Source organism: Pipra filicauda, unplaced genomic scaffold, assembly GCF_003945595.2.
Source record: "Pipra filicauda isolate LSUMZ 115617 unplaced genomic scaffold, ASM394559v2 scaffold2_size9829703_pilon, whole genome shotgun sequence".
In the NCBI taxonomy this organism is placed as follows: Eukaryota; Metazoa; Chordata; class Aves; order Passeriformes; family Pipridae; genus Pipra; species Pipra filicauda.
Genome location: NW_024104421.1, coordinates 2,739,800 through 2,762,606, shown reverse-complemented (window position 1 = coordinate 2,762,606; position 22,807 = coordinate 2,739,800). Strand labels below are relative to the sequence as shown.

The 22,807-nt window shown below is 41.1% G+C and overlaps 1 protein-coding gene across 10 annotated transcripts in view; it reads left to right on the top strand.

The window, feature by feature from the left end:
- CACNA1C (calcium voltage-gated channel subunit alpha1 C) overlaps nt 1-22,807 on the top strand; it is a 431,119-nt gene that overhangs the window by 315,036 nt on the left and 93,276 nt on the right. For all 10 annotated transcript variants that reach the window (XM_039383226.1, XM_039383225.1, XM_027726697.2 and 7 more), the window contains 8 exons: nt 5,406-5,432; nt 7,451-7,611; nt 8,378-8,603; nt 14,530-14,737; nt 15,579-15,699; nt 17,513-17,627; nt 18,711-18,831; nt 18,960-19,029. In XM_039383226.1, coding sequence (XP_039239160.1) covers nt 5,406-5,432; nt 7,451-7,611; nt 8,378-8,603; nt 14,530-14,737; nt 15,579-15,699; nt 17,513-17,627; nt 18,711-18,831; nt 18,960-19,029 — 1,049 coding nt within the window. The remainder of the gene's footprint in view (nt 1-5,405; nt 5,433-7,450; nt 7,612-8,377; nt 8,604-14,529; nt 14,738-15,578; nt 15,700-17,512; nt 17,628-18,710; nt 18,832-18,959; nt 19,030-22,807) is intronic.

Genomic DNA, 22,807 nt, shown 5'->3' with positions numbered 1-22,807 from the left:
AAGAGGCTTTTATTTCTATAGTATCCATACTATAGGAACTGCCTCCATCAGCTGTGCTGTCTGGAGCAATGCCAGTATTCAAACCAGCTGAAGGAGTTTCAGGAGGAATCTAACATCTAATCTCTTTTTGCTTGTTGTGTAAATCCAATCTTTCAGAACTTAAACAAAACAACAAAAAAAAAACCAACTTCATTCATATTCATTCCTGGTGTAATTCTGCTGGCAACAGGAGTGCTGTGGTGCAGAGCAGTTCCCTTCCTAGGGGAAGTATAGTATATACTTCATCAGGCACTGGAATCTGAAAATGGTTTTGCAGGTTTCCGCAGGACACTAAAAAGCATCCCACAACTTTCACAGTATATTATCCCTGTCATAATATTGCCTTGTATTGCTCTGACATTTGCCCTGAGATAGGAACACAACAGCTTTTATCCTCAAGGACAACACTTGGAAGTGGAACTTATCTTATTCTTGATGTGTCACAGCTTTAATAACCTGTTGCCTCGGGGTACAAAGAAACACGTTTCCTCTGCAGCAGGCATCAGTGGGATAAACCCAGAGCTGGGAGCAATGGGTTTCTATTTACAGGATATCCTTATTATACCCAGGGCTTCCCAATAGCCAGTAATTTCCCTGAGCCTCTGTGGTTACTGCTGTGCAGGACTTAGATTCCTGAGGACAGGCTACTGCTCATAATCAGAAGTAATCAGTTCTGCACAGGGTGTCAGCCTATATAATCTTCCAATACAAGCAGAATGTTAATTTTCTAATACAACCATACAGATCTGGAGTACCACAATAGAGCTTGCTTTTATACATATGTATTAGATTAAAAAAAAGACCTTTGTGGAAACTAATGTTCCATAGAGCTTCAATAGAAAAGTGAAGCACTTGAGCTCAAAGGGAAAGAGGGCTTAAAATTATCTGCTTTCATTGAAACAATAAGCCACTTGGCATTTTCACCTTGGCCGGGATTTCCCTACATTTGGGGGACAGTTCAATTGCTTTTCCATCAAATGTAGTTCAAACAATAAAAAAGGATAAACCAAAATGAGCAACCTACACTGGCTTTCCAACTGAAAACCGTGTGTCCTGAAAATATTATGAGAATGGAAGCTTTCCCTGGCAGCTGAATAGTCAGAGATTTTTCCCTTCATGCATTTCTGGCTGGGAAAATAATTCCTGTGCAGTTCTTGCAATCATCAGCATAGGAACCAGTGGTAAAGGTGAAAGAGTCAGTTTGCTTGCAAGTTTGATGTAGTTGCTGCTGGTTTTCTCTTCGTGAGAAGACAGACTCCTTGTGGTATGATGGGACCAAAGTCCCCATCACATCAGGAGCAGTGGTAAAAAAAGTCTGCCAAAAGCTCTGAAACCACTGCTGACTTCAGCGGGAAAACACACGGGATCAATCCTTATGTGTCAGTCTCAGCTACTGCTCTCTCTCCAATTTATTATGAGCAAGGTGCTTTTAATATTCACAGTCAGCTCTAGGTATGTGTCTAAAGGACAGTAGCATGCCCTTGTGGAAGAGGAGTTATCTTCCTCCTTCGGACTCTGTGTTAGGACTTGCCTGTGACTTACCACAGGGAGAACAACATTATTTACTGAATACCGAAGTGCTGGCCTATTTTCACAGCCTGTAAGAAAGCCTGTTGAGTAGCAAAGCAGCTCAATTTTAAGCTAGACAGATCCAATTTTCTTGAGGATGTTCTGTAGATTCTTACTTCTGCTGGTCAACAAGCACCTCTTAAAACCAGCAGGTCGACAACCACCTCTTTAAACTAGCACTGCTCCCATCAGGTCAACATTCTTCATCCAGTGGAAATGGTCATTCCAAGTTCCTGTGCAGGTCCCCAGTGTTGTGTGGTACAGAGGCAGGATGGAGGCCCATTGCTTTTTTGTGAATCGTAGAAACTCAGCTGAGGGTAGAACTCAGCCCTAACACTTTATTAGGCTGCAGACTGCATGTATGCAGCTTATATTCCTGAATATGTTGTATCACTATATGCTTTTACCCCAGTAATATGTGAAAAAAGGACCTTAGGGTGGACATTTTCTCTTCAGGGGTGCCAGCATCCTGGCTAGAAGCAAAGAAATGTCATTGGCAGGAATGGAGAGAGGGAAAAATGTTGTGCTGCTTGACCAGTAACTGCATGACTGCACGATATTGCACCAAAACAAAATCAATGTCACACCATGACTGTGTTCTCACAGTTCTAAAATCTGTAAAATATGCCCAGTGAAGCTCTTTGAATGTTCCCCAAAGTTGTGTGTAGCCCAGAGGCACAGTAAAGTCCATTTCTGTGTTACTGCTTTTCTGAGAGCTTTTACTAGTGAGTCCTCATGAAGGTAGTTGCCTCTAAGTGGAATCATATAATATAAAAGTAGCTGTGACCAGCATGTCAGATAATTTTATGGACATGTTTAGTGACATCCACACTCAGAAAAAAAGCTGTAATGTGGCCTTTTTGTCATGCTTGGTGACCTACAAGATTTTTCCAGAATTGTTTGTTGTGTGTGCAATTACATAGTCCTTAATCGCTGTTATATAACAGTGTCATTCACAAATGCCTTCTCTGGTGTCCACCACGAACGTGGAAATGAAGACTCTTATCTCTGAGAATGTGGGGTATCTCACTACATTTGAGTTATGCAGATTATCCAGAGGTTTATGTTGATAAAAAATCTTTAAATTTCAGTGCCTTATCTGTGTGTGGTACCTAACTGTGTGAGGTTAGAAGAGTTTTAGAGGATTTTAAAGATAGCTTGTCACAGAGTAGAGATCTGATTTTTGTGTTTCTCATTCTAAAAGACAATCTGAGTTGTGTGGCTCCTAAGATAAAAACACTCAGTAGTGATCTGAAGTGGTTTTTATACAGGCTCCTATACCATGATTTTAAACAATAGTTTCTCAAGACATTCCATAGTTTGACACAAATGGAGACACTCTCTTTCTCCCAATGGCATAAAGCTCCCAGAATACTAGGGATGCAAGAGATCCATATTTAAACTCAGCAGAAAATCTGGTCCACCCTAAACTCCTGCCAAGTGTCAGTTTGGAGTGTCACAAAGACACTGTGCCAAGGCCTCAAATTAAGACTATTTGACAGCTATATGACTAGTGATGCCATAAAAGTATTTTTTTATAGGACATTGGTGTCCATGGTTCTGATAAACCATCTTCATCATAACAGTCATTTGAAAAACGTGTTTCAGATTCGTGCATAATGTTTTCAGAATCAGTTATTATAGAGTTTGTTTCCAAAATTCCATTTCACTCTCAGATTCTACCTCTAAATATAAATCTAATCCTCCTTCCTTGTCCTGTTCTATATATACAGCACACCCACATGTGATAAAGCCTTCTGCCATAGCAGCAAAGAAAGGTGGAGGGGGGGGAACGAAGGCTGTAGCTAACCTGTGGGAGCACTGAATGCAGTTGGCTGCTGCTCATAATGTTCGAAGATATAATTATCACATGCATGATGAGTACTACACCTGCTGCATCTCTTTTGCTTAAATAAATGATTCCTTAAAATGCCACAGAGCTGCCTCACTTGGAAACTATTAACCAGAGAGGTCACCAGAGGACTTCACACTCCCTGTCCTTCCCCTTCCACCAGGCAGGTTTGCTAATGCATCTCTCTCTCTTTCTCTTTTTCTCTCTCTCTCTTCCCACCCCCGCCAAACTTTTCCTATCAAAATCCTCACCACCTCCTTTCCAGTGCCCACCTTTCTCCTTCATTGTGATTTTTTTTTCATCTCTTCATTTCCCCTGTCTTTGTCTGAGCCTTCTTTCCTGTTGCCTGTAAATCTGATCCATTACAGTTTGTAGGTAGTGCTTATCAAGCCAGAGTTCTCAGTGAGAAGCGGGATAGCTTTAAGGATGTGCTTTGTAGGTGCTTCACTCGGCAGCTTTCTTAAAGCTTGCTTTGTCTCTGCAGCACAATTTAGCATTCTGTTCCTCCAGTGCATTATTTCTTCTCTATCAAGAGTCTTGTGTTTGTCTGTAACCACACTGCTGCCTAGTAGGTGGCCTAGACAAGCTGCCTGTGACACAGCAGGAATGATGTATTCGGTGCAAAGGCTTCTTTTTTTTTTTTTTGTCTTGGACCATCTGCTGGTGAAATGTTCCTATCACTCAAACCTCTTCCACGTAAGGAACCTGACCCATCACTGATTACTTGTCAGTAACTGATGTCCTCAAGCAGGGACTGACCGTTTTTAAGACTGCTACAGGAAGTAGTGTTAGATGCTTTGAGAATCACATTGTCCCGTGTCTACTAACAGTGAATCCAATTTTAAGGCAGTACAGTCAGACCTTTGCTGACTGTTGTCAACAATGAGTCACTTTCCTATCATAGAGGGAACCTTAAGGAAAGCTTCAACGCAGCAGAAATATCTTGTTCGTAGTCACTCCCCAGATTCTCTTTTCTTCTGATATTGGTAGTGGATTTTGCAGCTTCCTAAATCACCTCTGACTTGTGTCTTTGTATTTATTTGTATTTATTTGCACATTTATTTCTTTCTGTGCATCATTATGAATGTACCGAAAGACAGCCAAAGAGTTCAAAGGCCTTACAGGACATGTGTCAAGCAGAGCAAGGTTGTGGTTAGAGTATTGAGATCTATTTCTAGCTTTGCCTGTGACTTCTCATAAAAGGTTATTGGGATTATGTAGATGAATAAACCCAAATGCATGAAATTACATATTTAAACACATGGGAACGTGGCCAAATTTTCAGGAGTGCTTAATTCTGAAAATTTCATTGGTAGCAACAGAATCTGTTATTTTACATACCTTTTTGAATGCAAAGCAATTTACATAGATAACAAAGACAAATAAGAGTTGATATCTAAGTTTGAAAATATCCATCATGCACTGTTTTTCTTTCAATTGCTGAAAAAAAAAGAAAGCATTGTTTTCTCCGTTATTATGGTTTCATAATGTACTTATATATCCTGAAGTGATAGGTGATGTGTGAAAGTCTGTCTGTATCAAATCATACATATTTTAATATATTAAAAAAATAGTGACTAAAAAAGAAAAAAAAAAGGAGGTTATACTTGAGAAATGAATTTGTTAGCAGTAGTAGAGTACCCCTTGCCTTAGGCCAGTCTTTTACCCAAGAGAAAAGCTAGTTCCCTGATACCTATAGGTGATAGAATCCCATCATGGCATGACTCCTGCTTCGTGACTCCCACCAAAAAAACCAAAATTTCTGTATCAGGGAGTTCTAACCATGCCCAGTGCCTACACTGACTTACAGCAGACTCAAGAGGAAAACAGCATTGATTAAAAAATGAATTCAGCTTAACTTTGTTTCTTTCTATTACTATTTTCACAAAAGCCTTGGAGGTATGAGACAGCTTCAGAGACTTTAATGGCAATTCTTGTCTTTCAGGCATCGGATCTCAAAATCAAAATTTAGGTAAGTAAAACTGATTTTTACTTTTCCTCCTTTCTGCTGGTTTTGTTCCTTACTTTGTGAAGTGGTTTAGTCCAGCATCTCTAGGATGCAGTGGTGATTCTAGGAGATACTGCCAAACATGTTAGATTTAGTCAAAAATCAAGATTGTTCTTAGTTTTATACTGAAATAAGGCACAGGGACTACTGACATTATTCCACTCAGAAGTACCTCTCTGATTGCTACCTACGTATCTCCAACCATAAAACACAATATCAGAAGTGAAATTCAACCACATAATTATATTGCATCCATCAATATCAACCCTGTCAGCTCAAGGCTCTCTTTGTTACACTTTATTGCACTCCTCTGCTTTGCTTGATTGTAAATATTTCAACTGATGAGGTTTGCATCTTATTTGTGAAGTTCTCCCCTTCACCCTGGGACATGGGGAGTTTTTTCTAGTTGTGTGTGTTTTTCTGTTGACTTACAGATTTTGAAAAAGTGAAGCAGTCCCAAGGGGGTTTGCATTGGAAAGGCTGACTGAACTCATGAAACTTGGTTGTTAAAGTCCATTTCTACCTTTTTGGTAGGAGCTGAGCTGCCTCCATAACCCTGAATTCAAAGTCAGTTTTATAAAAAGCTAAAATAAACTAGAAAAACCCCTAAAACTAGATTAACTCTCAGTATAACTCTAATGAGTAACTGTGTCCTTCAACTACCTAAATAACAAACAGTAATAAAAATTTTGGGATGCACATATGTGTACATCCTGCCTTTATGCATCCCTGTGTAAAGAGTGTAGGTGTGAGCACAAAAAAGCACTATACATTTTCATGTGCATGCACATTTGTGCACAAGTACACACTAAAGTGTGTGGGATTCCTAAGGATTTAAAGACAATATTGTCTAAGCGTTGTGCCTATTTTGGAAGTTGGGAAGATCTTTTCTTGTCCTAAATCTACTGCAAAACACACAACCCTTTTTGAATGTTTGTGATAGCTTGTCTGGGTGCCTTTATAAATTGCACAGATAAAACACTCCAGATTGGATTACCTGTTAAAATGTTGCTGCAACATTCTCAGTCACGTTGTGTTCACATTGCCTGGTGTTAGCTCATAGAGATGCTGAATCCTGACCTCAAGTAGGGCCATAGTTTATCACTGAAAATAATATACAAGAGAAGAATAGACAAGAAAAGTTCTTTCCCTCTGTAATGTTGTGTATGTGTATGTCCCTTCAGAGACACACTCACACATATGTATATATTATCTATATAAAACTATTAGATTTATTATACAGTGGCAAGTGTTGCCTGGAAACTGGTTGCTATGCAAGTTAAATTCTGACGAGTAGGAGGTGTGTAATTAGCTTTAAATATCTTCTGTGGTTAGTAATTACCCTCAGAAATCAGTGACACAAGGGGATGTGTTCATGGAAGGCAAACTTTAAAAAGTCTGTTGATTAGCAAATGGTACCCTTACTTCCAGGCATGAAGGTGAGATGCTGAGGTCCCCTAAGTTTTGGGGTTTTGTTATGAATTAGGCCTTGTATTGGGATTACTCCTGAACATTGCTGAATGTTGGAAATGTTACATGGATTTTATTTGACCTCACCTCTCCAAAGACGTAATCCAAAGGTTCATGTGGCATAGTGGGTATCTTTTCAGTGACTATCCTGAGGCTGGGCAAGGTCCCACTGCAGGCTACAAGCATCAAATACAAGGAGAATGATTATTTTTGTGGGAACTGGGCTAAAAAAACCTCTCAGGGTATCTGCAGTGGTTGTCTTAATCAGATTAAGATATTACTTGAAGATGTTGCAAATTGGTTTAGGACCAACTTTATTCCTGTAGATAAAGGAAGGATGATCACAACTGTCAACTCAGATGAGAATGAGAGAATGTTTCTCAGGGTGAACTTTAAAGTTATTCTCTACCTCTCTTGAACATAAATCAAGACTAGAGTCTCTCTTGGCAGAGAATTGCAATGGCCTATGGATCCCTATCTGAAAAGAACTTTTCCTTTTTCAATATTTCAAGTCGCTACTGGCGCCGATGGAATCGATTCTGCAGAAGAAAGTGCCGTGCCGCTGTCAAGTCCAATGTTTTCTATTGGTTGGTGATCTTCCTTGTGTTCCTCAACACCCTCACCATTGCCTCTGAACACTACAACCAGCCAGACTGGCTCACGGAGGTCCAAGGTGAGGAGAAGCTGATGGTTCTGTTCATTATGGTCAGTGTCAAAAAAGGGAGTGGAGAGAGGAGCTGGTGCATTAAAGCACGCGATGTAAAAGGAGAATCTGAAATAATACAATAAACATCCCTGCCTACAATGGGAGAAGTTTTAGGAAAAATATAAGTACCTTGTTTCCAGCCAAACCAGTGTTTCCTTGGGTGTAAGTGAAACCAGGAATTTATGCTAAATATATATTTGCAACTGGATTACCAATTAATGGATAGCTACTGAGAGCCTCACGTTCTCCAGGGTTTTCCCTGAAATGGCATTTATGATAATTTTTAATTGTTAGGGAGGTGATGAAGAGTGATTTGTAAAGTACTCCTGTCTGCAGAACAGTTGAATTCTCTCTGGAGGTGAGAGCAGCTGAAAGGCTTAATTAAGCAACAGTAGGTAGCACAGCAGCTCTTCTGTTCCCACTCTCCCATGCAGATGACAAGTGTGATGGGAGGTTGTGCACAGGAGGGCATGTCCCTGCCATTGGACGTTGTGTGGTTGTGTAATACATTGCAGCTGGATATGAAATACATAAGAATTGCTGTAACCACCCTGGTAAAACACTTCTGTGAATGAGATGCCCACGCTTTTGAAGTTCATTCTTTGAACCAAGCTTATATGAAGTTTACTTTTAAGACTGATCCCCAAAAAGGTTTCTTAGCAAGGGCCGATGATTAATTGTGGTGATCTTTTGACTAAGTTTCCTTGATCTGTTCCTTTTTGTTTTTCATGAGACACTGCCAACAAGGTACTGCTAGCTCTTTTCACGGCAGAGATGCTGCTGAAGATGTACAGCCTTGGTCTCCAGGCCTATTTTGTGTCCCTCTTCAACCGCTTTGACTGTTTCATTGTGTGCGGAGGAATCCTGGAAACGATCCTGGTTGAGACAAAGATCATGTCACCACTGGGCATTTCGGTTTTGAGATGTGTTCGACTCCTAAGAATATTTAAAATCACAAGGTACTTCATTGCTTCTTTGGGACTGAAGGAGGGCTACTGCTCAGTGCACAACATATATAGGTACAAGTCGCTCACATCCCTGGTGGTTTTCACTTTTTCTACCACTAATTGGGTAGTGAGAGTGTAGGTTAACAGTCCTCATCTTCTGCCATCTGTGGTGGGATGGGGAGGACTGTACAGACTGGATATCCCTGATGTGAGTGATAAGGATTGGTGAGGAGCCTGGCATAGGGAGCTGGAGACACTTGATACCATGCAAATTGTTAAACTGAAGCCTGGAATGGTAGTCCAAGCTGAGATTGGGCTCTTATGGTTCCCTGCAAAAGTCAAAGCAAAACTAAAACAACAGATAGCCTTGTGACCTTCTCTGATGCTTTCTGGGGACAGAGAGGAGCCTGAAAGACTGCCTTGAGCTAAAACAACATTTGACTGAGGAGCCCATGCCAACTCCAGTAGACTCAACAGTGGCCTGAGTGGGAGATTGTGTCAACACCAGCAGCTATAGACGAAGGATGTTGCCAGCTATTCCCCTTCAAAGGAGTCCATCATGAAGCAGCAGCTTTACGAACAAGCCAGACTTTTTCCAGATTCCAGTATCCCCTCTTTTTCCTTTTCATTCTTTCTCTTGTCCCTCTACATAAAGGCACATTTAATACATGTGTAGTAAACAGGCACTACTTCCTGAGTCAGCTACCTCCAAAACCACCAGGTTGGTTTGGCAGGGCTTTTTCAGCTTGAGGGGAGGTTGTAGGAGAGATCAGCTCCAAACTTAACCAGATGGGAACTCTTGGAACTAATTTTACCCAAGTGCTTACCCCAAGTAGCACAAGGTCTGCCTTTTCCCATGTGGGCACCAATCAGCTTTTATAAAAAACTTGACTAAGGTGGTGAAAGAGTGAGTTTTCTGCATGCTCAGCTATGGAAATGTCCCTAAAATTGCTGTAACACACCCCTCCAAAGGAAACATCTGACAAATTTGAGATAAAAACACGCAGCACATGAGGAAAACAAGGCCAAAACTGAAAGATAGTCAAGATGGCAGAGCTGAGAGGCAGAAAAAACCAACAAATTTGGACTTGTTCATCATAAAAGATTTACCCTTAAAGCTTCTGAGCCTCAGCTCTCTGGTAGGATGGATGGTTTTCAGGGTCAGATGGCAGAGACAGAAAATCAGTTTACAGTCTCAGAGAGAGAGGCCAAAGCAAGCCTACAACTATTAGAATGGGGGGGGGGGGAAGTGGTCTGTTTAGACTCGTGTTTATAGAAGAGGGGAAAACGTTCCAGCTAACAGGAGTTTCCAGCCAGAAAGGCATCTTTGCTCTTTCAGAAATAGTGGGGATCTCTGGTCTGCTGACTGTTTTTCCTGGATCTTTGGGTCTGAAAGCTATCATCACCAAGTCCCAGGCCTGGTTTCTGAGGAAACCAGGAGCTGTTTCAGGCATTGGGTAATCAGATACACCCAGGGCAACATACCAATAGCTATAAAAGCATAAGCTTCAACATAGCATCCTGGAGAGGTCATTGTTTTTTCAAGACATTTCTCCACTCCTACACAAAATATATAAGCTAACTAAGAGAATTCTCTAATAGAAAGGCAAACACCGAGAGAATATCATTAATACTTTGAGCTGTTGAAGTACTCAAATATTCCTAAAGCTTCTGGAAGAGATGTAATGATGGAACCAGCCAGCAGTAGGACTACTTATAATTGCCTTCATTCTGCAACACAATTAAAATACAATTTTTCATGGAAACAAATGTTACCTGGAATATGTCTCCTGCAATTTGTGCATGGGTCCATGTGTAAAACACAGAGATGAGGAACAATTCATAATGCATAATGTATTAATCAGATTTTCCCTTCTTTCCTGTTCCTGAAATATTGGCAAGTAGGTTGCAGTAGTTTCAAATTTATCTGTTTTGTAATTATTCATCATTTTCTTCATGCTTTCTTCTTCCCTCCGTGGGTGAAGTTCACCCTCATGTGGAAAGCCCTAACACAAGCCTCCAAAGCAGTATTTTAGGCCCACTCATGTCTTAACACAGGAGAGAATATTCTGGCCCTAAAGCAAAACTTCTGCCTTGATGTTCTCCGGTAAATTACAAATTTTTCCATTATTCACTCAGCTCTAAATACAATGATGATTTATTGATGACATTATCAGCACTGGTGCAATAGACCACCTGAGTGCAAAGATAATACACAAAGATACAATACTAGAAAACTGGGAGGGGTAGGAGGGGTGGTAGGGTAGTGTTTTGTGTCAAATATATGTTCATCAGCAATGACAGGGGGACATACAGTAGAGGTGCAAATGGTGATAATCAAGGGCATTAAAAAGGCACAAAGCAGGAAAATTACTCTGGTGAGAATATATCAGTAGGTAGCCTATTCTTTATGTATTTAGATGGATTTTCCATGATAAACACCAAGCACAAACAAATTCTGGGTGCATCAAGATGATACAATTCTAGGAGAAACACAAATATAGCTCCCTAATAGAATAGAAGCAAATAAAGACACCATCAGATGAACAGTGCATCATTTTAGAAACCACATGTAGAATATCAAGAGCAAACATTTCTTCCAAAATTATAAATACATTAGACAAGCAGACAATATAATCTGTTTGTTTTATTCTCCCTAATTTTTAAAGTGCTGTGCAGAACATCTCCCTCTTTGCTATGAGAAGACAAATTATTTTCTCATTATAAATAGTCCTTTACTGCTTTATAAAACCCTACATATAGTACTTTATATTTAAAAAATAAATCATATCATTTGCAACAGCATACAGAAAGTTGATGGTTTATACCTAATCCTGCCACTAGATATGTCACTGTTAACTGTAGGGAGAAGAGACATGATGCCTTTTTTTTATACCTGCTTTCAAAGTAGTTTTATATTGGATGAACAGTGTGGGAAGCTTTCATACTATGAGACTGCCAGCTGTTGCTACTGTTTTAAGCTTTGCATCTGTGATTGCCAGTATCACTAAGACATTGTGGAAGGCAATGGAGAGGAGAGGGAAGAGAATACATGAACATGTTAAATTCTAATCCAGTTCTATGATTGATTATTGTGTGAGATGTTGAACAAACCATTTAACTTCTCTGCACCATTCCCCCACTTTGAAACGGGGATCATAATCACATCCTGCTCACTGGTGTTTTGCAGTGCCCCATTCACTGGCATCCTCAAGGGTCTGAGATCTGCAAGTGGGGGCTGTTAAGAAGCACATTCATTTCCCTACAAGTCCAGGGCAGCAGCAGTGCTTTCTGTCATAATTCCCATTATCCGCTGCCTGGTCCAAAACTTCCGATTCCGTTCAGCAGTGCTGCATTTTTCCTTTGCAGTAAGTTATTAACCAGGGTGGATGAAGTATTGAGAGACTTGGACTCTCAGTGGGCTTCAGCCATTGCTGATTTGAAAACCTCGTGTTTCCTTGAGTAATCCCAGATCTCACTTTGAGGGAACATTCATGTTAGTTCTGCAACCACCTAATGTGACAGATGGTAAGTCAGGTCAGACTTGCAGGTCAGGCTTCTAGGACCCTGAGATAAGGCAATTGTTATTTTCACATCTTAGTCAAGTCAAACGTTCCTTATCCTCTCCTTTTTCTGTTTTTTTTTTTCTCTCCCCCCCACCCCCAACCGGTTTATTTACTTTTCTAATGGTTCTGTATTTCTAGCTAGCACTCAGTACACAAACAAAACAGCACTAATCTTATCACCAGGCCATCTCAGTTAATTGCTTTAAGTTTGATAGTCACATAAGAATCTGAATCTCAAGTATTGAGCCATTTTTAAGAAATGGAGAGCTGATAGAAGTCTGCATAGTTGTTTGCTGAGATAGCAATGCATTTAAACTTAAAGTGAGTCACTGGGACTGATCAGATGTGTAACAGCTTTACTGTATGCTCCTTAAGGGCACTGCTAGAAAGACCTAGAAAATGTGTGTCCTGGCTGACATTGGAGGACTTGGAGAGATATTCTGGAGCCCATCAACTTCTGCTTTAAGGATGCTGAATTCATTTGACTGCCACCAGAAATGAATTTTTCCCTTTTCCCATGTCACTTTCCCTTCTTTCTAAAGTGTGAAAGTATGTGAGCTGTAAGCATAAATGCAAACACAGTGAGCTGTTACATTGCACATTCCATGCGGATATTTGGTGGCACTGAGCCCAAAAGCTTCCACGCCCTTACCTTTGCTCTGTAGTTTTTCTTTGCTCATCTCTTTAATTGCAGTTAAACTTTAAAGCACTCTAGTTTTGTCTGAAGTGCTGAAACTGGGCTGGAGGGAAAACATCACAGTTATCTTTGAAGCTCAGTCCTTGGAGATGAACCAGTTGCTGAACTTCAGAGGACATGGCAGTGTCCCTCTGCAGATCAGACTGCTAACCTTCATAAAGTGATTGGGCTGCTCAGGCAGTCCTGTCTTCCATGGAGCAAGAAAAGTATTCTTTTTACACTGTCACTTTAAAAATATTAATTTAACTGGGATTTTAAGAACTCTTGTCTCTAATGGTTAGATTACCTACAGAAAAAAATTGCATGTTGAAGGATCAGGCTTCCTCAAAAGAGCCAGAGCACTAGACATGTCTGCCATCCTTCTTACATGGAACTCTTTCTTCAAGGTAAATACGGTTAGAAATGCAGAGTCCTCCCAGTAAAGAATGTTCAGTGTTATGGGCTCTGGGAGAAGGGCCTGGAGGACACTGGCCATGGTGGAACCTCAAAGTGTGGTGGTAGGCGAGGTAGAAGGAAGGCCCAGAGATCACAGGCGAACATTAGTGGCTTGCTGACCCGTGAAAGCTGTTGAAGCTTGCTAGCAATGTACTTCGAAATGAGGCAATTCTAAGATGACAGCTAATCTTCAGCCCAGTCTGAAAGCTCTGCCACACTAAAGACATAAAGGAGAAGAGGCCATGGCCAGCTAAGCAATAGAATAGGAGTGGTTGAGCAGATGCAAGTCCGAAGTGGAAATTGCTTCATGGGCAAAAAATTTAGAAATTTTTTCTGAAGCCTCTTTGCAACTCGTGACTACGGTGCAGGCTGGCAAAGAATGGAAGCAAACTGAGATGCTGCAGCAATCATACTGCTGGCATCTCTTTGAACCCTAAAGTGGAACCAGAAGGGAAAGAAAGATCCTTTCTCTGCATCATACATGACTCTGAACTGGACACAAACCTGAACACACTGAGAGAACGGTTCTTAAGCCATCCTGTCTCTTGAATAAAGCCCTTCAAAATGCTCTGCAGCCTATTTGAGGAAGGATAGTAGGTTTGATACTCAAAGAAAAGCAGTGATGGTGTGTCCTTCCAAATGGATGTGGATCTGGAGTCTCTTTTAGAGTCCACCTAAAAGGACCATTAATATCTTTCTCATTCCTCTCAATCTCAGAAAGCCCAGCAACTTCTCTCTGTGAGTGAGCCCAAGCATATACTCACACATGCCAGATTTTGGGCAAGTTCATATTTGCATCCAAAGAGTTGTTTCCCCATCTGTTCTTGTTGGTTATTGCAGGCCATTCTCTGGAGTGAGGTATTCTGGCTGCCATAACATCTGTTAGTGTTGTAATGAGGTTGGTTAGAATGTAACTCACTGAAGCAGCAAGAACTAATCACTGTATATTGATATAAGATGTGCAGAGCCTTAGATGGAGAGTGCTGTAATAATCTTCTGGGTGTGCGTATGGAGTGGGGGGTGGAGGGAATTGGGTATGTACACGTGTGGTAGTAAAATTACTCATTAGCTGCAGTAGGTCTCATTATCTTAGGGAAGCACATCAATGATTCACTGCTTAACAGAGTGTTTGGAAATGCCTGCTTATATGCAGAAGGCAGCCCAAACCAATATCCTGTACAGTCCATGAGCACCTGTCTCAGATTGAGGGAATTTTAACTGCTTCTATTTTCTGTCCCAGATATTGGAACTCCCTGAGTAACCTCGTGGCTTCACTCCTGAACTCAGTTCGCTCCATTGCTTCCCTGTTGCTGCTTCTCTTCCTCTTCATTATCATCTTCTCGCTCCTGGGGATGCAGCTCTTTGGGGGCAAGTTTAACTTTGATGAGATGCAGACCAGGAGGAGTACATTTGACAACTTCCCTCAGTCCCTCCTCACAGTGTTTCAGGTAAGGGCACGAGTGGTCCCAGTGGGGCCAACACTTTGTGTTTGTGTAGGGTGAGACAAGTCCTGCACCCTTCCCCTGCAGCCTGACAGTCCCCAAGACTGGACAGCACACTAACAGCTCCAGGAGCAAGGTGCCACACTGTGCTACCAGCACAGTATTACAGTGGGTATTCCCTCCCAAAGTGGGGAACCAAAGATAAAACCTCTGTGTGTTCCAAGGCCAGCGAGTCTTAACAGGGTAGGACAAGAGAAGGGCCATTTTCATGTCCCAGGGCAACAAGCCAAAGCCCAACCCTGCCGCTGTCCTCCCCCCTCCACTGTACTGGGGAACAAAAATCCGCTCACAGCACCACAGAATTAATCAAATGGCCCTTAAGCCGACTGCAGTTTTGGGAGTGATCCACCAAGAGCATGAGGATCGTGATTTCATTCACATGCAAAATGAAGGGAAGTGGCAGGGAGTGCTGTGCTTAGGGCAGTGGTACAGGTTGTGCAGCCTGTCTGAAACAACAGACACGTGGGAGGGAAATGCCTGGAAAAAAGTGGGAAGATTTGAACAGAGTTGTGTGGGAGAGCCGTTTGCCTTCAGCCATCATCTTCAATGGGACATCTGTTTGGGTTTTTTCACACTTCGAATGCAGGACTTCTTTGCATGCTCCTTGTTCTGTGGTTTGTTGTTTGTTTTTTAATTTAATTTTCTAGATGGACACAGCCAGAATCGCCAACCATCCTGGGGGAGGGGGTGCTCTTTAGGACAATAGATATCTTTGTGTTAATGGGGTTTTCAAATTCTCTGTGTGGTCTAACACTGTATCCCTTATTGGTGGGAATGTGTCATTTAGATCCTGACTGGGGAGGACTGGAATTCGGTGATGTATGATGGGATCATGGCTTATGGCGGCCCCTCTTTTCCAGGAATGTTGGTCTGTATTTACTTCATCATCCTCTTCATCTGTGGAAACTGTATCCTTTGATGCTACTCTTTTCTGCAAGAGGGGCTGAATTTAAAGCCACCATTTACTTTGTCATGTCAGAAAATAATGAGTTTCATATCTCACGTTTTTACCTTTTCCCTAGGTCTGAATTTTGGCTTTACACTGCCTAAAGTTAAACAAGTTTGTTTAATTTTAGCTACTGCTAAGGCATATAGACACTTGTAAGAGCCAACTACATGCCAGTTCCACGTGCTAGCTTTTATTTTATATTTTCACATGTTTAGTGTTTTTATTTTTCATTCCCCTTAATTCTGTCATAGGTTTTCTTTCCTGACTTCTTCAGATACTAATCTATGTGTGTTCCTACTGTACTTACTGCATATTTTTTGCTTCAATTGCTTTTTTAGTAATATATTCCATGTGCTTTCATCCAAGCCTTATGTGGAATAAAAATATGTATAATCTACAATATGCTATATACAAATGCTGTAATAGGAGTAACATATGTTTGACATAATTGATTTATGTGAGATCATACATTAATTCATGTGTAAACTCACAGGACCCATGTTCCATTTCAGTTGCTGCAGTCTGTGTGTTCTTCAAACAGAAAATCCTGTGCTCTGTTATATTCCAGCCTATGCTGGTCTTAACTAACTTGAGTTCTCTCTGGCTTCAAGGTGAGGTGAGGGCACTGTGCATATCCCAGGAGGTATAAAGCACATTGCATGATTGGGCTCTGAGTGTCTCTTCACAGCAATTTGCATATAACATAGAGCTGTGGTTCTGTTCCGTATCTCAGTTTGCTCCAAATTTGTCCATGTTTAGTTTCTGCTTCCCTAATAAATGGCCCTCCTGTGTCAGAGGTGACATTTCATTTTGTACTGGTGCTTCTATAAAGCCACCTTGTGGACTCAGCCCAACTCTTCTGGCCTTTGTTCATAATTCAGATCTCTCAAACCCTGTTATTTGACATTTCAGTTGACCTGCATGCCCTCACTTCAAAGTGAGATGGTGCAATTCCACTTATCTGAAGGTCAAGGTAGGCAATCTTCCTGACAGCTTAAAAAAAAAGCTACAATTTGGATCTCCTTGTGAAAATGTGAGCCAAGTCTACATGCTGGCTGACTTTGGAGCCATTAGACCTTGGAGCCCAGGGAGGGGGGTGTCTGTGTTTCCAGGCTGAGCCTTGAACCGGGGTTTGCTTAAAAGTTATCATGGTGTAATAAGACCTAAGCTCAAGAAATTTATAAAACAAGCTGATATTCAGATTTGTAACACGAGACCTGAACACTGACTCATAACACAAGAAAACAGTTGTGATTCCTTGCCCTTGAGCTGCACAGGCATGACTGGCCATGCATGGACTCTCTGCTAGGAGACGTCAGAGTTGTCAACTCAACTCTTCACTGTCCAGACTAAATTAACCTCAGAAATGCTCATCAGAGTGATATGCTTGCTGTCCATAAAATCCATTCATGTGACCTAAGCTGTCAAAGATGCAAAGCATTTAGTGCTCCCCTTATCTTCTGTGGGATTTGTTGCACAAAGTGATACTCTTTTGGGATGTTGGAAACTAAAATATAAGCCTGGACTTAGATGTTTTATATCAGTCGCTCTGTTGTGAAATTTTGGAAACCTGCAGTGTGTTAACTATGTGGATGGAAGGTGTAGGTTTGTGCATGCTGGATATGCACATCCTGAGCAGTTGTGTGAAATGGAAGTTTGGAAAATCCAAGACACATGATGACAGGTTGCTAAACATTTTCAATTAAGAAACCCTTGGTATAATCTTTTCTTGCAGTTTTCAAAGCCAGTTTTCTTTAAGTACACACAAACAGATATCCTGCTGAATGTATTTTTGGCCATTGCTGTGGACAACCTTGCTGATGCTGAGAGTTTAACATCTGCACAGAAAGAGGAGGAAGAGGAAAAAGAAAGGAAAAAACTAGCAAGGTAAATCCATTTGCATACAGCTGTCTGCACTCGTGCATATATTCCTGTGAATGTAATTACACAGGATACATATACATAGGTATATGATGCATATATATGTGCATAAATATGATACATATACCTATGTATATGTATGTTTATCTTCTCTGTGTGTATATAGGTTATACATATGTGATTAATGTAATTATGTATATATAAATTTTTACGTAAAGGAATTCACACTGTAAGACAAGAAAGTGCCATGAGCTGGGAGTCCCCACAGTTGCAGTGATGTGAACAGGGAAAAGGAAGTCTGGGTGACTGATGAGCTTTCAGAGCATCAGGAGAGAATGAGTGTGAAATGGTGTCAATGTTACAATCCCATTTGAATCTCCCTATTATCTTCCAATTGCTTTGGGCCACAAAGCGTATTTTCAGACTGTCATTCCCACTACAAGATTCAGCAGCTTCCTTTTCTTTTGATGCCACATGCTGTTCTTCTCATGCCAGTTCTTTTAGTGTTTCCACAGACACTTAAGAGGCACGAGCTGGATGTGGAGCTTCTCTGTCATTCCCAGCTGCCAACAGCAGGGAAGCCTCTCCTTACTGGTTATTTCCATTCACTGTCTTCCAGGCTGCTTGGAGGGGATCTCTTGTGCAGATCTTTCTGTTCCATCCTGCGTGCTACTCAGCAGATTTCCCTCCCTCTGGGAGTGCAGAGAGGGGCAAAACCTTTGTAGGCAACCAAGGGGAAGATAAGAGATGAAAATGGTCCATGCCTTTGTCATTGGGTGAACAAAGAGATCTCTGCTGACAGACCTAGAATATACACAGGCACATACTTGCCTCACACACACACACACACTCACACACAAGCACACTCACATGCCATTGAGAAAGCTACAAAATAAAGGACACTATACAGAATTAGAGCAGAGCCTCTGCCTTTGCCTGTGGATGAGGACAAGGTGGAGCCACTGAGCTCAGAATGGAGATGCCAGCTGATTGTTCTCATGGTGTGTGCTGTATTACATGAAGTCCCTAAAAGGGAAACAAGCTGTTCACCTTTGTAACTCTTTGCTTTTTATCTTGTGAAATTGTTAGAACTGCAAGTCCTGAAAAGAAACAGGAGATGGAAAAAACAGCTGTGGAGGAAGAGACAAAGGAGGAGAAAATTGAGCTGAAATCGATCACTGCTGATGGAGAATCCCCACCTGCTACCAAGGTAAGGTCTGCTGCCAGCCAGGCACTCTCTGTGCAGTGATGGCATGAGCAGCTTGGGTTTCTGAGGGAATGAAAACTGTCTGCCTTGTCTGATAAAGGTTTTGATGCTTCTCTTTCCATTTCTGTCAGATCAATGTGGATGATTATCAGCCCAATGAAAACGAAGAAAAGAGCCCATATCCCACAACGGAAGCACCAGGTATACATCTTCTTCCTCTTATCCCTGATCTGACAAAGAGAAGCTCCAGTTGCTAATGCACATAAAGCCAAATTGTGGTAGCAGGCATGCTGAACATGTAATGCTTTCACGATGGGACAGAGTGATGTGCTTGCCTGTGTTTGCACAGGTGTGGACTTGGTCCTTTGCAGTCCCTGTACTGATTAGTCATCTTTCATTTGGTTCTCTGTAAAGCTCTTTATTGGGAAATGCAGAGCTTTGCAGAGAACCAAATCAAATCATATGAAAATCTTTGCATTCGAAAATATACATGTGACTTTGTTTTCAGTGTGTTTTTCAGTACTCAATGGTCAGGGAGACTCACGAGAGATAGTCATAAAGGGGAAAGTGTTGAATGCCTTTTTGTGCTGTTTTCTAATCAAAAAGGACAGTGTGACATTAAAATAACTCTAATGGCATAAGACCTCAGCACGGAATGGGAGGAATCAAACTATAGCATTAGTTAGGCTGATTTTCAAGTCAATTGGGCCTAATTAACGTCATCCTCAGATACCTGACAAGATTGGTCGAAGAAATCTCAGAGCTTCAAGCAGTTTTTCTTCAAGAGATCCTGAATGGGGGGTGGGGTTGGAGCTAGTCAGTTCAACTTCCATTCTTGGAAAAGTGCTTGAAAAAATGATTAAACAAAGTATATGACTGCAAGATAAGGAAATGACTAGCAGCCAACACAGATTTGCCAAGAGCAACTCACATGAAACCACCCTGATTTTCTTCTAGAAGGGGCTGAAAATACTGGTACGTGAGAGAAAAGAAGTAGGTGTCGTATTCTTTTACATTTTGCTAAGGCTTCTGACCAACTCTTGTAGCGTTCTCGGAAGCTGGCTAGAAAATTATGGTCTGGATGACTGTGAGAGAATTTGATCCAACCCTTTATGTGGAGGGTATTGATAGCCCAAGTGAGCCTCTACAACCCAAAAGCCTGTCTGGAGTTCACTTCAGTTCATTGTTAATGACCTGAATGATGGAAGAGGCAATATGCTTATTACATTTGTAGATGACACGGAGCTAGGAAGGACACAAAGCATGCTGGAGGGCAGCATTAGAATTCAAAGAGCTGTTGAGGTCCTGGATAAATGGTCTAAATAAAATTGAAAGTGCCAGGCTCTATACGTAGACAGGAATAAACAATTCACAAATAAAGGATCTCAGGTGACAGCTAGTTAGGTAACAGTCCTTGAGAAAAGAATCTCAGTCTTATGATCACAAGCTCAACAGTTTGCCAGCAACAGTTTGCTGTCTTTCAAAAGGCAAGCAAGTAGTGAGATTTATAAACAGAGAAAACCAAACCTTTTTATGCAGTTATGGGCTTCTTTTAAGTGGTCAGTGAAAGCTAATCAGAGCAAAGCAATTGTTCTATTGTGCTCTCTGCTGGAATATCATATCTCATTTTGGGTGCTCTGATTGGAAAAAGTATAGAAGAGAATGGTGAAAACAATGCTAGTAGGAGGCAAGAACTGAGATTGAATGAACTGTGATAATCTGAGTTAGGAAAGGCAGGAGAAACACCTTCAAATGCATAAAAACCTGCTACAGGTAGGAGGGAAATTATCTCCATTATCAAATAATACATTTAAGATTCACACCAGAGAGAATTTTCTAATGGTGAGGCTAGAAAAGATCACAGAGATGGCTGTGGAATTCCAACATCACTGAATGCTGTTAGGAACAAGTCAGAAAAATGTCTTCCAGAAAAGGTTTAGATATAATAGTTAATTGATCCTGGCCTGGCATAAGCATGAACCAGAGGGCCTTTTGTGGTCCTTTCCTGCTCTGCTCTTACATGTTTCTATGATTGTGTAACAGGCTATAATAGGTTATGAAACACATTCTCTTCTATTCCATGATTCCTAATAAATAAATGTCTGATAATAGGTTGATGTGGCAGGGTAAAAAAGAACACAACAGTTCATTTTAAGTAGATGGACAAGGGTTTCAGACAAGCAAAATGGAAAACTCTTCATTGCATTTGACTTTCAGTACAAAAAGTCCCCACGTTTGCTATACTTGTATTCTTCCATATTTATAGCCAATTTATCAGGAATAGGATGTGGTTCTAACTCTATGCAATAGTGTTTTAACATTGCCTGGGGGAGATGCCTCTGGCTTTAATCTTCCCATCGCCTCTGTAGGCACAGGCACTTACTGGACACATATCCCCACTTGCTAAGGGGTTTGCAGGAGTCTTTGGTTAGAAGGACAAATTAAAACAGCTTGATACAGTTCTGTTTCAGTTTCTCAGCTGGCCTGGATTTGCAGGCCATTACATTTTTTTCAAGTGAAGTAACAGTCATCTGTATCGATTTTAAGTCTACTGCTAATAGAATTGGAGTTTAGTTTTGCCTTCTGTGGATAGCTTAGAAATAGTCCAGCATATGAAATACGTGACAAAAGCTACATCTACATTCATTTTTTGTCATTCAGCCATGCATAGAATTAAAGTGTGGGAAATTAAGTGAAAACACTTTTAACTCCTGCCTTGGGGTGCCAATCCCTGACTTAATATACTTTTGAACACAACCTAAAATTTGAATGGATGATCAGGTTTTCTCCTGTTTCCTGTTAGAAACGCAAAGGGACACCATCTTGGTTACTTTGTTCTTTGTGAAGAGTGAAGTTGATCTCTAACAGCTCACTAAATTACCTGACCACTTCTTTCAGACTTCATGGAAGACAACCACAAGGCTCAGATGCCAGTAAAGTTTTGTAAATCCCTTATTAGATCAGATTTACCATAGTCATCTGTTCCCTTCTGGTGTATAAAGCTCAGAAACACCAGGGTACTCTCAGAGCTGATATGACATGTCACCTCTGCCTTGTGTAGTTGCTTCTGGAGAACAAGGCTTCAAGGCTTCCCCTGGCACTAGCAAGCAAGAATTTCCCAATCCCCACATGTATCCCTGCCCAGTTCCCTTGTGGCCATCTGACCAGCCCAGAATCCTTCTGCTGATTGCCAATCAGTCCAGCTGTGGTACAGGAGATGCTGTGCAGCCATATACAGCCCATCTGGGAACACACCTTTTCCTGCCTACTTGCACGTAGGTCCATTTTCAGCTGTGCTTTAAGTGACACATCCTATTGTTTCTTAGATGCAGTCAGTTGGTTCTACCTATTTTCTGTTTCTGATTTAAGCTGTTAGTGCCTGTGACCTTTCCATGGCTGTGTACCATTCCATCCTCTGAAAACATCCTTCACCCTAATCCAGTGTTCAGAAACAATTTGAAATGGTCACCTCATTTTTTTTTTCTTTATTCTTTCAACCTACCTTGTTTGGGTTCTAATTTGTTTCTGCTTCTCAACCAGTTTTCTCAATAACCTCTTTTGACTATTTGCTGCACAGTGTTGCTCATAAGCCCCAGAGTACCCTATGTGCTTGCAGCTCCTCAGATCACCTAGCCCCTTTTTTTGGAAGGACAAACTAGTTCTTCCAGAGATTTGTGTACACTAGAAGAATTATTATGATGATATGTTTATTATAAGAAGACAGGGAGCTAGTCTTGCAGTCTAGTACAGAAATAGACAAGGAATTCGGAACGTCAAACGAAGGTAAAAGCTCGGGGATGATTCATGGGAGGTTGAAGCAAAGCAATGTCCTTATACAAGAGTTCTGGTTTTCGTACAGTAAAAAAAAAAAAATATCCCCATCATCAAATTTCTCACTGATGCTGCACTGTAGCCTGTTTGTGTTTGTCTTCACAGCCAAAGAACTTGTACAAATGTGAGCAACTAGGCAGGTTCTGTA